Below are 18278 nucleotides of genomic sequence, written 5' to 3'. Positions count from 1 at the left end.
TTACACAACCACCTGATCCCAGTTTCAAAGTTCTGCTTACCGAGGAACTCTGTGCTAACTGATCCCTCTGAAGTACACAGTTCTGCTGTCTGTTAGTGCAGAATTCAGCAGTAAGCAGAGTCGTGAAATCGGACAAAGATCCAAATACGTCATTGCTCTGCTGACAGCGGAATTCTGCGATTAACACTACTTTCTGTTTACATGGTTAATGCCCATCCTGTCTGCCATTAGGCGAGTCAATTCGAGAGTCAAAATTTGCACAAAGAAATTGAGAGTCAATATGTGCACAAACGAATTGACTCCCAAAATGGCAGAAATGTTAGACATTCTGTCTATAGAGGGATTTGGACTTGTCAGGCTAATGAATTAAGTGTTTGTCTAGTTAAAACATAAACTTGAAATATGTTAATAGGCCTAATTCTCTTAAAACAGGAACATCTCTGAATTGAATAGTTGACATTTTGCTCTATACTTACCCTGGAGTTGAACCTGACAGCATCCCTGAGTTTCCAAACCTCTTCATCTTCATCAAAGAATTGCTCAAACGGCTCATGACACAGAGAACACATCTAAGAGCAAAAAAAAAGAAAAAATGTTTGGGTAATAAAAGAGATGGGTAACAGAAATGTTGATACTCTGAAGAACATAAGCAACACAAATTTATTAGTTTGACATTCCAGTGAAAAAAAAAAAAAACCAAGAATTTGTGTAAACAATAATCAACATAAGTTGACTGACAGCATTTGGAAAAAGAACTTTACAGTATACTCTAATTGAAACAAGGTCGCTGGGACTGGCCAAATGACCTCTTTATAACAGAAGTGTTGTTATAATAAGAGGCAGCAAAATGAAGAAACATGAAGCAGAAATTAAATAAGGAACTTTAGAACCTGTTTATAGCATGCTCTGTTTGTAAAGGGTTGACTGCAGGCTATATACACGTTTAGCAGACTGTGTTTAAATTCACAAAGAGTTGATTCATTGGCGAAAACACAGTGGAAGATACAAAATGAGGCAATGACAAGTCACAAATTGAGTCAATAATGAAAGCTAGGTCAATGAATACAGATGAACAGAACAGAAAAATAAACAGAAGTCAACCAAAAAACATTCCTTGCAATACCATATACGAAATCATGAATACACGAATATATGAATAAATATGAATATACATTTGAATACACACAGAAATATATTATAAGCCAAAAATAACAATAAGGCTAAATAACAAAGAACCAGCAAAATCTAGATACAGTGTATTAATGCATGATAGATGCCTGGGACTGATTTCACAAAGAGGGAGGCATAATCTAAACAGCAAATAAATCTTGACTGCTACGCAAAGAATGCAATATCACAATACAAATCACTTTGGCAATAATGGCAACTCATCTTAGATGAATCTTAGGGCCATTTTACACGAGGCAATTTACAGGCAACCAGTTCCAGGCAATCTTCAAGAATAAAAGCCATTCAGATTTCAATGTTCAGGTATTTTTCTTGTTGATCATAATACATTGTTCGAAAACCAACTCTGTGCTACCAAAGTGTTCCTGTAGCATGCACTGCAGTTGGTTGCCTCCAAGCTGCCTGTAAAAGTTGCCTTGTGCTACATGGCCCTTAGGGCTTAGTGAAATCAAGTCCCAAAATGCAATATGAATATGAAACTCACAAACAGTGCAGCTCGATGGGGAATATTCAAGGATAATGAAGAGAAAAAAAACAAACAAATTGTTGAAGGGTCTTTGCATTACCTCATCGCCAGTGACGTTTCCATCAATAGCCACACAGAGGATGCCATCTTTATCAGGTTTAGACTCTGCAGTCATCTCCTCAAAGAAACTGCTCCTCTCTGAAAAAAATATCAAAACCAGAAAGCCTCATTAAACAACTGAGAAGAATCATGTAATGTCATATTATTATTTGAATCTTTGCCAAATGGCAAGTAGGAATGCAATTTCGAAGAGCGTGTACTGGCTGAGCCGTCTAGCAAATCAAATTCATGTCATGGGCCCAATTTCATAGAGCTGCTTAAGCAAATGAAGTAACTAGGCACACCAAATACATGCTGACCAGCATAAGGGCACAAGCTAACATACCAATGCTCAATTTCATAAAACTGTTGGGCAACAAATACTGCTTAGCAAAATTCTTTGTTAAACAAAATATGTGTGTGCCACCAGTTGCAATAATGTAAACTTTATTGAATTTTGGCTGGTAACAAGTTTCTGTTAGGCAAGATTTGTCTGTGCTTAGCAAGTTACAGGCTTTAATAAATTGAACCCTTGTCACAAGCACTGTTTGTTACTGGTATCCTGCTGCTTTTTGCTCAAGATTTGTAAGCAAAACTGTCTGGTAGACAACTGTATGGAATTGGGCCCTGATTGAGGGTTTTGAATCCTGGGCACAATTTCATAGAGCTGCTTAAACACAAAAAGGAGCCAAGCACAAACAAATGATGCTACCAGCATAAGGTTACCAGCCAAAATACTATGCTGTCCACCCACTTTCAGGTTCTCCTGTCCTTTAAACTTTTCTAAGCTGTGAGACTTTTGATTCAGTATTACATGCAGGCCTGATGTTCCACAAAGGCAAACAGAGGTGATTGCCTCCATGCCCCCTAGTCATTGCCTTGGTGCCCTTGAAAATGCTCCAGTAGAAAATTTACAATTTAGTCATAGGGTGCGATTTACCTAGGACAAAATGCCTTGGTGACCTTGCCCTTTCAAAAACGAAGTATTAAGGTTTCTCGCAAACATACTCCTCGTTTCTTAGCTTTTTGAAAAAAGAAAAAAAATTGTGTGTAGGAAATAAAAAACTGAGTAAGACTCTGCTTACCTTCATCCACTTCGTTGATTTCTTCAAAGTCCAACCACTGATCGACTTCATAGAACCACTTCCTGGACTGAACAGCCTTCACTCCATCCTTCTCACGACGATTCTGACGGAAGTGCCAGTCCAGATGTTTCCGATATCTGAAAGAGATAGTCCACAAGGAAACATCACTACAAATTTTAATCTTGGTTGACGGGCTTCTGACTGGCCACCCTGAACAAAGACAATAACTATATATGAAGACCAATAATATTATGGCTTGATAGCTCAGTTGGAAGAACGCTGTATTGTACTTAAAAAATAGATCTAAAAATAAAAAAATAAAAAAACAACAACAACACTTAAAATTTACAGTCTTGGTCCTCATTGAGAAGATGCAAGATTAATAAATCCCAAAATAAGAAATTATATTGAGTTTAGACAATCAGGCTGGATTTCACAATAAAGCCAAGAAGATTTTAAAGGTACAACTATTATCGCACCATTTAAAAAAAAAAAACAAGCCCACATAGGGTGGGTGCCAGACCAGACTAAATTTGGACAGAAAATGGCGTCCAGCAACAACATGACCAAAGAAAACTGGTTCCTCTGTGTCGCAACTCTCTCAATACACAGCTCTGTTGAAGGCATATTAAGATCAATGTGACCAAAAAACAGAGACAAATTTTGCTTTAAGAAGCTTCTTTGGAGTTATAAACTAGAGTTGTGAAGACAAGGGGAGAAGGCTTTATAATTACCTGTCCATTTCATCAATGACAAAGCGCATACCACAAGACGAGCATTGTGTCCCTGTATAGATACGATTAATGACGCCCTCATAGCGACTGCAAGGAAAGAAACATTCGATAGGATTTAATAATGGTTATATCTTCACAAAATGATTTGAATTGGTTTCATGTATTATGCCAAGTTTGCTTAGCTGTCTATAAGGGCAATATCCAAATTGGCTCTGGCTATATACGACTACTGCTGAAAGTTGTACATAATGTTTGAAGCTTTTTCATTCATGCATTCATTCATTCATTTTTATTAAAAAAACAACTGGCAGCACGAAGCTAATTAATGTGGCATTTCAAGGTAAAAATATTAATAACAATTGCAGAGATAAAATACATAAAATTGCACCACCACGGGGTACATAGGAACATTATATAAGAAGACGACAATAAGTAAAAATATTTATTAGATAAACCACTAAAAAAACAAAAAAAAATGCACAGGGTGTTGTGGGAACCCTCTTATACATTGAAACCCCACTATGGAATAAACCAGCTGGGTGGCCCAAGCAGTTAAAAACTGAACAGATGACAATACCAATGATGGCAAAAATGGGAAAACAAATTTGAGAAAACAATATAAGATTTAGATAGAATATAAGACTGTAGTAGTAATCTTGAGAGATTACAACAACTCTTTTGGGAAAAATGTTGGTTCTGAGAAGAACCGGTTTGGTCTGGATGTTTCAAACAATATACTCTGTGAGTCTTCTCAATTTAAGCGTTTTGTACACGGAACATTAAGTCAGTGTTTCAAAAATCTGTTTTGAGCTATCAAAGTGATCCTTTTGCTAGCGTTGCAGTTGGTTGCCCCACATAACAGCAATCTTAATGGCTGAAACTTGTTTACATTTCGAGAAAATAGAAATAGCTCGTGCAAACTGCGACGTTTCAACCCGAGCAGAGTCTTTCCAGAAGGCTAAATGAGAAGGACTCTGCTAGGGTCAAAATGTCAAGCCATTAACTTGTTTACATGTTATGAAAAAAACAAAAACATGGTGCCGTTTCGTCAGCCTTTTTGGCATGCATTCTAAGTTTTCATTGGTCAATGAGTTAAGGGCCTGAGTTTTATCGAAACGTCAGGCCACTAACTTGTTTACAAGTTATAACAAAACACGTGGTGGCATTTCATAAAAAAACGTTGGGGCGTTTTCCATGTTTTATTTGTCAATGAGTGTATTAAGGGGCAGAGTTTTATGGCAAGCTTCTTATTTAAGAAACCCGATAGTTGTCTTACCATTTGAGTTCCTCTGGATACAGTCCGAGTTCAGGTACCATAAGGTCTTCATCTAGCTCTGCCTGGGCAGCGTTTGCATCAAATCCTTCTTGAGGAGCAATAGGGGGTGGTGTTCCTGTTCCCTGGGAAAACAATTCACTTTAAATGTTAAGGAATATTCATTTTACTTTTTTTTTTCATTGAGGTTGATTAAAATATAGTATTAAAAGATAGCCTACTGTATACAAGTGTGGCAAAAAAATAAAGCACTTAAATACATGCTAAAAATCATTCAATACAGTTCAATTGGATTGGTCAAAAGGAGATCACATGGCCATGTTTAATATATAAGCATGCACGCCTATGCATGACCATTGAACATGGCCAAGACCCTGCCGGTTATTAAGTGGCTATAAGAGACATGGTCGCCACTCTTTTATTCCCTTTCGTTTCAATACAGCTCAAATGGTTTTGCGATATAGAAAGATTATTTTTTTGCCAGCTTTTTGAGTATCCAGGAGTACATTTTAAGTTTTTTTTTAAGAACACAGCATGCTGATTACAATGTAGGAAAAGGAATCAATTGACAAAACTTACTGCTGTCATAGGCGAGTCACTCCTAGTTGATGGAAGAATTCCTGTAGCGACCAACTTGGCCAAAAGGGAGCTAACATCTACCTGTCCTCCTTGCTGAGGTGGTGGGCCTGTTTAAGACGGAATAGTTTGGGTGGATATTATTTACACACATTGTATTCATGATATTTGGTCCTTGGAAAAATTTGGAAATTGTTTTTGAGCACAAGGGCTGACTTGTTCATATGGTGTTGGGTTTATTAAACTTTTCAGGCTATTTAATAAAAGTTTTTTCTGATTTTTTTTTAGGGCACAAAAATAAAAAATCAGACTTAAGTGCGAAGACTATCACGCCTGTAATTGGCTGTCTTGAAAGTCTGTTCACAAAACTGTTATTATATGAACAATCCTAATTGTTCCTGCAGAGGCATGAAAAAGCTCATCTTCAAAACAAACTCTCCTTAAAATAATTTATTCAATATTTAACTGAGAGTGCAAAAAGTTTTGTTAGGACTTTGTTTCTTGAATAATAGACAATTTTCACAACTGATTGTACATATGTCACCAATAGTAAGAATAGAAGTTACATCCCCTTTCCCCCCACCTCTACAATGAGAAACTTACCCCTAGAATTGTCTGCATGCATAAGATGAGGCGCTTCCGGATACATCATCTGACCAGGTTGAGGTACGCCATGCATGACTCGTGGGCCGAGAAACTGTCCTGGATTGATGCCAGCAATCACTTGACCAAGACCTCCTGGAATATTCAGTCCCTGAAGCCCTGGCAACATTAGCGGAGCCTGTTGCTGCTGTAAATGTGGCCGCTGTCCCATCCCAATGAATTCAGGTCTTGGCACGTTCATGGCGACACTCGTCCCTGGGTACATGTTTGGTTGCAAGTGGCGAGCTGCATCGAGACCCTGTGGGTGCATGGGATGTCGGTCAAGGTGCGGCGCTAATCCAGGTGGTAGAGCAAGGTGCTGCTGATGGGGACCTGGAGCCTGTGATACGAGCACTGAGGGTCCGTCCATGTGTTGTAGTTCCACTGGTTGAGGAGGTAACATTTGCATCGGAAGTCTAGAAAATATGATAATAGTAATACAGGTATGATATTTTGAAAAAGCAGGAATATTTTATTGACCACAAGAGCTGACCAACATGTACACCAGGGGCCAATTTCATAGAGCTGCTTAAGCAAAAATTTTGCTTAAGCACGAAAATAGCTTGCTTATTTTTCACATGTTACTGGCCAAATGTCATGCCATATGCATTGCTTGAGACTGGTATTTAGCTGTTGTTTACTTAGCATTAAAATTGAGTGGAGTCTTTGCCGGTAATCTGGTTTTACGAAGCAAGGATTTTTTTGCTTAAGCAAATATTTTTGCTTAAGCAGCTCTATGAAATTGGGCCCTGGTGTAGGCTTTATTAACAGACTTTTCAAGACTTATGACAGTTTTACTGATGTTTCCCAAGGACAGTGGAAATCAATAGAATATCACGCCTGATAATAATAATAAAAAAGTGCAGTATTGCCACAAAACAGTCTAAAAAAGCTATGTACAAAAGCAAATCTAGAAAAATTGCTAAAAAGTTACAAAATAATAGTAGGCAGTTGGCAATCTGAAATGCACTTTTTTGTGTTGAAGAACTTACGGTCATCTGATTGCAAGTAAAATTGCTGCCTATTGTTTTTTGAAATTATGAAGAGCCCCTTTTTTACATTCTATGTAGCTTCCAAGTTGTTGTGAATCTTTGAGAAAGCAGTTTCCCATTGTATCCACTAATTTGTCCCTAATAAGCAGTCATTTTAACATTTTATTTGTAACAGATGCATTTTTTAAATTAAAACACCTGGAAATAGTTCTTACTCTTGATTTGGTGGCTGGCGTTCATCCCGGTCACGTATTCCTTCAAGGTTTCTAGAATCCTCTTGTCGTGGGGGACCTCTTTGACCAGCTACACACATCTCCCTTGGAGGTAAATCTCGTCCAGGCACTTCATCAGCCAATGACCTCATTCTTGCCTCAATTTGGGATCCATGGAATCTGTCTTCTCTCAAGTCAGGTGGGGGTCCCTGTCTCGGGTCCCAATGTTCCCCTGGATGTCTAGGAGGGTTACCTCTGGCTAGATGTCTAGGATCACCCTCTCTGAATTGTTCATCTCTTGGCGGGCTTCTCCTGAAGGAACCTTCTCCTGGTGGTCCCTCTCTGAAGGGGCCTTCTCTTCCAGGACCGTCCCTTGGAGGACCATCCCTAAACTGACCTCTTAAGTGTCCCTCTGGAGGTTGCATTTCCCTGAAAGGGCCGTTTCTTTGTACTCCTTCTCTAAAAGGTCCATCTCTTGCTGGATGACCATCTTTTGGTGGATGACCGTCTCTAAAGCCTCTATTTGGATGACCTTCTCTAAATTGGTCTTCACGATGTGGACCATCCCAATAGGGATCCTCCCTAAATCTCCCTTCTCTGTTTGGACCATCTCTTGAAGGGCCTTCCGATCCCGGACCAGCTCTCATTCGTCCCTCTCTTGGATGTCCTGTTTGTCCCTCTCTGAAATTACCTTCTCGATCTCTGGGATCTTCTCTGAATGGAGCATTTCTTAGAGGACCATCTCTAAAAGGCCCTTCTCTTGGTGGACCATCTCTAAAGGAGCCTTCTCTAGGGCCATCCCTGAAGGGTCCATCTCTAGGAGGTACATCTCTAGGAGGACCGTCTCTTGGAGCTCCGTCTCGGAAAGCAACTTCTCTTTGCCCTTCTCTTGATGGATGATGATCTCTGTGAAATTCTTCCCTGAATAACCCTTCCCGAGGAGGACTATCTCTAAATACAACTCCTCCCCGTGGTGGACCTTCTCGAAGTGGACGATCTCTGAATGGTATTTCCCTTGGAGGGCTTCTCATTGGATGACCTCTTTGTAGATCACCTCTAAATGGACCATCCCTTGGTGGACTATCTCTATTGCCACTGTCCTGTGGAAACCTACCTCTGTAAGGGTGGTCTCTTGGCAAACCATCTCTGAATGGACCATCCCTGAATGGACCTTCTCTTAATGAGTCTGGTCCTGGTGGTCTATCTCTAGATGGGTTTTCAATAAAAGTTTTCCGGAGTCGGGGATCTCTTGGATGACTTTCTCTGGTTGGGTCACTGCCTGGTGGACCACGTCGTTCATCACGATCTCCACCTGCTGGGAAAAGCTCCACAATATCATCTGCTTCTCTAAATGGAGCAGGAAGAACGTTCACAGGTTCATTATCAGTCGAGTTTCTACGTTCATCCATATCCATGAGTGGTTGGATTTTCTTCTCATCAAATGTTGGAGGTTTGATCGCCAGGTTTTCTTCAAACTGTGTTATCTCTATCTGGACTTCAGCTGCAGATCCCTTGCCCTTCTTTTTCTTCCTCTGCCTCTTTTTCTTTCCTTGAACCTTTTCCGAAGCCTCAATAACCGGATTTTCTACAGCTGTAACACTTTCTGGTTGCGGGCTTGCAGCATTAAGATGATCTTCGTCTTTTGTCAAATCCACAAGTTCTTTCTCCTGGGACTTCTCTGTGTCCTCGGTGGCATCAGAGGAAGCCTCACCAACTGTTTTGACTTTGGAATCATTTCCTTTCTGCTCTTCAGGCTCAGGTGACATCGGACTCTCAATCTCAAGAACAGGCTTCTTCTTATTCTTGAGAATAGACTTAGTCTTGAGAATAGACTTAAGTGGTGCAGATGGACGTTCGATTGGTTTTTCACCAGGCACATCACGGACTCTATCATCGCGATCCTTCGGCAAGGCAGCCCTGTTTCTCTCATCTTTGTCCCCGACTTGCATTTGATCAATGGCTTCCGATTCAGACCCTGTCGTTTCTTTACCGCTCGACTCGGATCCAATTCTTATATGGCTAGGGTCGAAAACTCGCATATCAATATCCTGAACTGGAAACCTGCGGTGATCGATGTCTTTCTCCAGCGAATGTCTTGGGTCATGAGAGTTTCTCGGATCCCCTGGATATGGCCTTCTTTCAAGAGGATCAAGAGGGTGGTCAAAGATATACTGGTCATCCTTCTGTTGCCTCTGGAACTGATGTAGGTTAAACAGCTCTTTAAGAAGTGCTTGATGTTCGCGGTGCGTCAACTCTCCAGAATGAAGCTGCTTTTCAGCCTGCAAAGTAATAATAACAATGATATGCACTTATAATGAGCACTTCTCCAGAAAACGGATCAAGGCGCCTATACAAAAACAAAACATTAAACGATAAAAATGAAAATGAATATAAAATACTAAATTAAACCCGTATATATGTTTATGTGGAAAAGTGTGCTTTTAGTTCCCTCTTGGAGTTGTTGGGTGATGTTATTTTGTATTTAAGTGTAACAGGGAGCTTATTCCATAGGGCAGGCGCAGCTTTGGCGAAAGCACAGTCTCTGTATCGAATTGTTATTGATCTAGGTTCTACAAGCAAGTGAGATCCAGCAGACCTTATAGCACGACTAGTTAACTTCATTTTGATGCAATCACTGCTTGTCCTGTCGGTGCAAAAACATTTAAACTCCTAAAATAGCATACATTTCAAGGGAGTTTGAAATTGCCAAAATGTTGAGCTGAGATACAACATTTTGGTGCGAGTTTCAAATTGTCAAAACAATGTGCTTAGATACAACCTTTTTGCATGGTTGATTCGTACAAAAAACAATGTTTGAGTGGAATCTGAAAAATAAAGCGCTTCTGCATCCCATATATCCATTGAGGCCAAACAAATTTATCTTCCAGCCTCATTAAGTCAATGTGGTTAGGTTAAACTTTTGTTTTTTGGTTTTGCACACACTAAGTTTAGAATGTTATTTTTGCACTGACTGTTTGCTGAGCGTGACGCATTGACACTTATTATCGTCTAATATCACCCTCCCGTTCGAGCATTTGATTGGAGGAAGTTAATGTTGATTGCACTAACATGACAAATTGTACTCCCCACGTACCTGTTTCAAGATGAAGGCATGCTTTTCCAGTGAGAGTTCCTTAGGGATGCTGACTGAAGGGTCGATGCTGAGGCGTCGTCTTGGCACTCTGTCTCTACCTCCTGGGGACACCATTGGCCTCCTACTGGCCAGTCTATCCTGTCCTTGGTCTTTACTCCAGTCCATGGCATCTAAGAGTAACCTGGGTGGGCCTCGTTGCATTAGTGGTGGTATGCCTTCAGTTATCCTCATAGGATGGTTGTTGTCTGATCGGCGGTCAGGTCTCTTTATGTCTTTAGTTTCTCTGTCATCTGGTTTGTTCTCACTGGTACAGAATGAAAAATGTCATAGCATTATCGCATAGAAGAAAAAAACAATTTCCTCTATAAAATATTGCTTTTAACAAATTTTTGCTGAGCAAAAATGAGAAGGATGCCAGACACAAATTGTATGTGTGACATTATCAATGGGCTTATAATATAATTTTATTGACGCTAGCTACTTTTGGAGTTTTGAAAGCAGCTGTATGAAATTGAGCCATGAGGTTTTTTTTCCCAATGTTTTTTTTTTTGGCAAAATACCCCAGAGTTTATTTCACTTTCAAAATTCCTTCGAAAAGTGACTTGGTTTTTTGGCTGAAACAGCCACTCGATTTCACTTTCATGTCCATTGCTTGACATGTATTTTCATAAGATTGGGCACAACACATTGCACACAACGCATGACTTATTTATGGACATGAGTTCCATGGTTTTCAACATACTAACAAAAACACAAAGAAAGTAGAAGATTTAAGTTCCATTCCTCCAAATATTTGACAGAAACTGTCATCCAAGAATTGGCAAATCAGGTTTGGATTGTCAATTAAGTAGTTCAAAAATTACTTTCTGATTCATGAGGATAAAAGTCACAAGTGACTGGCTTTGGCAGAATCAAAATCCCAAAGTGAAATTTATGCATTTTATTTTTAATACAAAAAAGAAACTGTATCTGAAAACCGCATTTTCATTCATTATGACAAAAAATAGCAAAACCAAATGTTTGTTACAAAGAAGAAAAAAAAACATTGTTATTTGCCAAATCTGGTATCAAGTGAAAGAAAAAATCTTAAGAATTAAACTATTCAGAATTTTTTTTTTTTTTAAGTTGGGTCAAAGTTTTAGGTTTTACCCCAACCAGTCACAAATCTATTTCCAACGTTTTGTATTTTAAAGCATCTTAAATATTTGAATCGACTTACTCTTTGAAAGATTTTTCTTCATCCATGCGAGGACGCTTACTTGGAGCTTCTTCCTTGGTCTCGGACTGTTTGCCAGCATCTTTATCCAAAGTCTTAGAAGGTGATCTCCTCTTCTCAGATTTTCCCTTATTCGATTTACTGTCTTCTTTTGATTCCGGTAAGTTTTCTTTACTCGTGCGTCGGGCTTTACTTCTATCGTCAATGTCCTTCTTCGGGGCTTCAGGTTTCTTCTCTTCTTTTGTTTCTTTAGCGGGGCGTGGTATGTCTCGGCCGAACTCATCCACTCTGCTGCCTCGTCTCGCAGCTGTGCGATTCCTGTCTGATCCTCGTGGGGACCGTGATCTAGAGACTGGGGATCTTGACCGGGAGCGAGATCGTGATCTTATTCTACGACGCGGTATTCTTGGTAGATCTCTGCTGCTGGGGAGTCTTTCTTTTACCCTGTCCCTATCTCTCTCCCTGCTGTCCCTATCCCTACTCGACCAGCTATCTCGCTTATCAAAATCTTTCTTGGAGTCCCTGCTTGTTCTTCGCTCTGGTTCTCTGGAAGGTTTGTCTCTACTTTTGCTAGTATCGTGCTTTTCATCACTTGACCTGCGGGGTGACCTCTCACTAGATTTGGTTTCTTTGGGTTTTTCCTGCTTAGCAGCTCCTTCAGATTTAGATTTTGGTTCCACATTCACTTTTGTGTCTTGCGGCTTGGTTTCGGGTTTGCTATCCTTCTTCTCCTCAGGATTTGTTTCCTTTTTCAGATCAACCTTCTTGTCATCAGCTTTCTTGGGACTCTTTGGTGTGGATTTAACAGGTTGAGACGCTGCAATAGTCACTGTACTTTTCAACTGATGATTTGAACCTGAAGAGGCAGGTTGGGCATTGGAGGTTACTGCATTTTGTGAAGTGGTTGCTGTCAGGGTTATCTCTTGAACTTTGCTTTGGACTGGCGGGACAGCTGCAACAGCAACAGGTGTTGGAGGTATCGCAGCAGGTGCAGGAGGTTGATCAGGGATCCCACGAAGCCTTGGATCACGGCGGGCTAGTCTAGGATCACGAGCTAGACGAGGATCACGGCTAACCGGCATGGTTCCCTGGAATATCAGAATAAAGAGAATAACAGCATGAAAACATTGAGTTGTTAAATCATTGGTTCAAACTCCAGCTCCTTTCAAATGAACACAGAAACTTGAATCCTTTCAAGCTCAGATTTTGTAAAGAGCTGTGAAAATATAGAGTCTAGTTGGATTGTAAAATCTCTCGTAAAACACGAGCTTCGTTTCGTAATGTAAACTTTTATCGGTTACTCTAGAGATAATTTGGCCAGTCCCCCGAGACCTTGTTGTAATGACAGTCAAATGTGCATGTATCCTCTATTTTTAAAGGGAAGCCAAGAGCCCGTCTGGTGTTTCTTCTTTGTGTAAGCAAGGCCGTTTTATTTTGCAATAAGTTGCAAACCCGAAGAGCTCTCCCTCAAAAATCATTAAGTCTTATGGAAAGTACACCAATACTGCCTTTAATACTTGAACACAAATTTAACCCACCTGTTGAACTGGAGGAACCAGCTGCATGGGTACAACCGACTGCATAGGAGGGGCCACCATCTGTTGCTGCTGTGGTGGTGCAGATGTCATCGGTGGCATCGGTAAAGCTGGATTGAATGGTGGCATCATAAACCCTTGTGGTACCATAGGAGGGCCATGACCAGGCATTCCTTGGGGTGCACCTGGCCACATCGGGGGCTGTACAGGCATCCCACCAGGCCATGTTGCTGTTGCTGCTGCCTGATGTTGAAGGGCCTGCTGCTGCATGAGAAGCTGCTCATTCTTCTGCTTCAGCTCCAGAGCCTAAAATTATTTTAAAAAAGGAAACATTCGTTTGTAAATATTTCTGGAGAAATAAGTCAAGTAATCCTTAAGAGTCTAAACTGACCGAAAAAATATGGTAAGTTCTGATGAGTTCTATGCACTCGGAATCAACTGCTTTGGAACCTTCCCTTTTTCAAGAACCTCATCCGGGCCCGATCTCATAAAGCCGTTTAGCAGAAAATACTGCCAAGCAAATTTTTTCATTATAAAGCAAAATACAAGTGGGGTACCAGTTGCAAAGACTGTGGCAACTTAAGGTTTTTTTGGCTGGTAACTTATTCCTGCTAAGCACAATTTTTTCTGAGCTTGACAAGATGTTTTGCTAAGAGTCTTTATGACATTGGGCCCTGCTGGGTAATAAACCATCTTACTCTCTCACTTCCTCAGACACCTCTACAGGCCCGATACTGAAGAAGATTGCCTCCATGCCCCCTGGTCATTGCCTTGGTGCCCATGAAATACTCACTTAGAAATTCACAATTTCCTCATAGGGTGCCCTATACTGAGGAGAAAATGCCTTGGTGCCCTTGCCCTTTCAAAAACAAAACATACAGGCCTGTCTCCATGCTTACCTGTTCTTCCAGCTTGCTCTGCGTCTGCTGAAGCTCAAACTCTAATCTTTTCTGCTGCAATTGAAGAAGTTGCTCCTGCTTTTTGATGAGTTGCTGCCTCATCTCCATCTCCTGCCGTTCACTCTCTTTCTTCTTCAACTCTGCCTCTGCGACTGCCGTCAGTGCTGCACTAGGAACAGATGGCACTACCTTTGGCTCGGCTGGCTTTGGTGTTTCCGAACTAGGCTAGAGGTGGGAAAGGATTGGAATTTTCTGGATCAATCAATAGGTCTCTTTTAATTAATAACCTTGATCAATATCATTGTACTATTAAAGGGACGTGTTGCCTTTGGCGCTATGGGCTATAAAATAGTGTCGTTTTGAAATGAGTTTGGTTGGAAAGATGAGTTTGGTTGGAAAGATAATTAGAAGTAAAACATAACGATCCACATAAACCATCTCTTGATATTTGCTTTTACCTCATGAACTAATTAATGGACTAAAAATGGTTCTACAAAATGGCAGTTAACGAAGTAAAACCCCACAATTTCAAGGGATATTTGTGTGATCATTACATTCTACTTTTTTAAAGTATCTTTCCAACCAATTTCATTTCAGAACAAAAACGTGTTTGTAGCCAAAAGCGCCCCATCCGAACCCATAACCTCTCTTCTTCCCATTCAAAACAAATCGAGGCTTCGAGGTCAAAATGGTCAACCCCTATGATGAACAACTAGAAATGCCATTCATAACCGTTTCTGACTCTAGGTAATACAGACGAACACGTCAAAATCATGATGATAGTGTCTTCATAACTTTTGCTTAGGTTTGTGGTCGGGAAGGGGGAGAGGGGTTTGGAGAACTGGTGGTGTGTAAACTTGTCTTTTACAAGCGTCTCTTAAATCAGGGCACTGATCCCTTTATTCCAGTTCACCATCTGTTTGACCCCCTCCCCACTACCCCTCCCCCCTTAAAAGCAGGAATAATGCCCTTTTGTCTATGTATAGATGAATATGGTTGCAAAGATGTTTTTTAAGCAGAATATAATTACCAACACACGTCTCATAAATTTTCGTCGAGTAGACAAAATGGTTTACAAAATGGCAGACCCCGTTAGTTAGTGAAGTAAAATAAAAAACACAACATCAAGGCATATTTTTCGTGAATCATTATGTTTTACTTTTCAAAACATTTTTCAAACCATATTCATTAAAACGCTTTCAAATGTTTTGTACACAGTTATGTGTAACCAAAGGCAACGTGTCCCCTTTAAAAGTGAAAAGATAAAATTTATCTCTTCACCACATTGAAATCACTACATAGAATTTTGTTTTTAACAGTAAATTTTTAAAATATTATATTTATCAATGTAACAGGCACTTGGAAAGAGTAGGAACAAGTTGATATTAATAACACACCATACTTTGTACACAAAAATATGATCCTCTATATACCTTTTTATAGAAAAACTTTAATATGTGAAATCATACTGGTCAAAATTTGTTATTAAAAAAAACTAAACCAAAAAACTCCTTTTTTTTCAATACCTTTTTAATAAATTTTGGGTTAACATGAATAGCTGAGTGCTTGCTCGCTGTTGGGTCCGCCACTACTGGCCATGCCGGGTCTAGCTCCTTGACTTTCAGGTCCATAGCATAGAGCTTCTTGGGAGGGAAGAAACTGCTCCAAGTCATCCTCAACTTGAATAGAGACTGTCTTGTTTTTTCGTCAACCTATTGTATTTGGTCACAGGGGGGCAAATTAATCAATTACAACATATGGATTGACAACTTAACATGAAATGGATTTTAAACGCTGGGTAATGATCTCATAGACCTTTTATACATGACAGCAACATAGCCTGAACCTCATGCAGGCAGTATTTGTACACTCATGTTGGGCAATAGAAGAGAACATCGTACATTTGTTTTAAATAAACCGTTGTACAATCTTGACTGCACCCGCATGGGACATACAATGAACTTGATTTTTTTGTCAATAACAATAGGGGGCTTTTCCAGTCAAAAAGGTTGCATTAGTACCCTGCAGTCAATTTCAAAGAGCTGCTCAGAATGCAAACTAGCTTAGCATATGAAAACTTGCTTAGAATAAAAAAATTATAAACCAATTCATTATTGACCAAGATAATACAGTACATATACTGTATGCGACTCAGAATTTTACTTGGCAGACAATTTTTCTAACTTTTTTTCAAGACCCAATTTCATAAAGCTGAGCAGGAAATACTGCTCGGCAAATTTCATTACTAAGCAATCGTATTCTGCTAAGCACATTTTACCTGTGCTGAGTAGTTTTTTTGTGCTGAAAAACTTTTCAAAACCGACACAAAGTAGAGCTGTGTATTAAGAGGGTTGCAACAACATTTTAACACAATGTGCCGTCTTGACTGGCATTTAATAATAGGAAAGGAACTTGCTATTACTACAATTTCCTCTTTTTAAAAAATTGTGTTAAAATTGGACAGGGAAAAGAGTCTAGCAACCGCGTGTTAAGGAGAAACTGGTCCCTTCATGTCACAACTCTCATCAATACACAGCTCTGGGTCTTCAATCAAGTCTTCTCTATACCTTTGTTTAATCTAAAGTAAAGGCTTAGTGAACTGTGTGCGACACTATGGTACGTTAGTTGTAGAGTTGGCGTTATTGGCAGGGTTTCAGGAGTGTGACTGCACAAAGACGAAGTCTTAACAATAGCGAAGTGATCTTCTCTATTTAGAAGTAAAACTCTCAGTGGGTGCTTTTACAATTGATCTATCACAATACATGGTAAACTAATGCTTTCAAACACATCTTTTACTTAATGGTGTTATGTCCATGTATGCAGTGTTTCCCTGTCCATTTGAATGCGAGTTGGACCACCGACCTGATACTTCACAGATAGCAACAGAGGCAATTGCCCCTAGATATATACAATTTTCTAGTGAAGGTTCCCTTTACCAAGGAGAAAACACCTTGAAACCCTGCCTTTCCAGGCCTAGTGTATGTTTCGTTTTTGATAGAGCAATGGCATCATGGCAGTTTCTCCCTGATAAAGAGCACCCTATGACAATATGTTAATTTCTACTGGAAAAATTTAAGGGCACACAGGCAATGCCTCTGTGACGCATCAGGCCTGCCTTTCCATTACAAACTATCATGCCTAGCCTGGGGCCGATTTCACAAAGATCTAAGATTGATCGTAACTGCAAATAAATCGTAGTTGCTATGAAAATGGTGATGTCACAATACAAATTACTATGGTGATACTGAAAAATTGTCTTGCAATTAATTTGATTGCTTTGTTAAATCAGCCCTTGGACCACCCGTCTCATGCAATGTCAATTTGTCCTTGCCTTATTGTGTGAGCTCTGCATTCTTGCAAGTATACTAAGTCCATTTGATTTTAATTTTGAATCGGCAAGTGGAAACACTGCAGTAAATATGTATTAGTACAGTCAACTCTCGTTACAGGGTCACTGTGACTGGCCAAAGTGCCTCTTTATAGGTACGTCGCTATAAAAGGTCAGCAAAAAAAAACCCATAAAAAGCAGAAATGAGATTCTGGCTTCGTCATTGTCTCTTTGTAAGCAGAACTTCTATTAACAGTGCTCTTTATGACGAGGGTTGACCGAGTAAGGTTTCTACAAATAGCTCACCAGTAAATGTCAATTATAATAGGGCCACCAGGGGCGTATCAAGGATCTAGGACCAATTTCATACAGCTCCTCAAGCAGAAAATATTGCTAAGCAATTGTTTGCAAAGCAGAAAGGAGCGGGATACCAGTCACAAATTTAATTATATGTTTGTATGGTAGTTTGGCTGGTAAATTGATTCTGCTTAGCATACTTCGTTATGCTTAGGTAATTTTTGTGCTTAAGCAGTTCTATGAAATTGGGCCCTGGGCATGGGGAGAGGGATGTATATTTTTCCAAAGGGTTGACAATAAGATTTCAATATTTTGCGTATAGGTTAAAACATTTTTATACTATCACTTCCCCCAGACCTCTACTGGATACGCCACCGACAGCCGCATACATATGATAACATACAAAAAATGGCAAAAAATTACAATTGACAAAGACAGTTCACTGCACATAAGTTCCTTAAAGTTCTATTCTTTATTGATTTTAAGAACAATGTGTTAAGGTAAAATTGAGAATATTTCAATTAGGATCTTTAGGTGACTGCTCTATATTCCGACACCCCTATGTTCAGACAACCCAATGTTCCTTTAAAAAAACTGTGATTTATCCGCTACGGTTAGGGTTAAGCCCAGTTCATACTTCCT

The 18278-nt window shown here is 39.8% G+C and overlaps 1 protein-coding gene across 1 annotated transcript in view; it reads right to left on the bottom strand.

Moving 5' to 3' along the window:
• Positions 1 to 18278, bottom strand: part of LOC117293273 (pre-mRNA cleavage complex 2 protein Pcf11-like) — a 28263-nt gene that overhangs the window by 3231 nt on the left and 6754 nt on the right. The window contains exons 3-15 of the mRNA XM_033775508.1: positions 15538 to 15723; positions 14012 to 14236; positions 13116 to 13418; positions 11581 to 12665; positions 10362 to 10665; positions 7271 to 9546; positions 6025 to 6479; positions 5425 to 5531; positions 4849 to 4970; positions 3573 to 3659; positions 2839 to 2975; positions 1755 to 1852; positions 477 to 569 (exon numbers count right to left, since the gene is read on the bottom strand). Coding sequence (XP_033631399.1) covers positions 477 to 569; positions 1755 to 1852; positions 2839 to 2975; positions 3573 to 3659; positions 4849 to 4970; positions 5425 to 5531; positions 6025 to 6479; positions 7271 to 9546; positions 10362 to 10665; positions 11581 to 12665; positions 13116 to 13418; positions 14012 to 14236; positions 15538 to 15723 — 5478 coding nt within the window. The remainder of the gene's footprint in view (positions 1 to 476; positions 570 to 1754; positions 1853 to 2838; positions 2976 to 3572; positions 3660 to 4848; positions 4971 to 5424; positions 5532 to 6024; positions 6480 to 7270; positions 9547 to 10361; positions 10666 to 11580; positions 12666 to 13115; positions 13419 to 14011; positions 14237 to 15537; positions 15724 to 18278) is intronic.

Source organism: Asterias rubens, chromosome 8 (genome assembly GCF_902459465.1).
Source record: "Asterias rubens chromosome 8, eAstRub1.3, whole genome shotgun sequence".
NCBI lineage: Eukaryota > Metazoa > Echinodermata > Asteroidea > Forcipulatida > Asteriidae > Asterias > Asterias rubens.
This window is presented reverse-complemented; position numbering and strand designations above follow the sequence as displayed.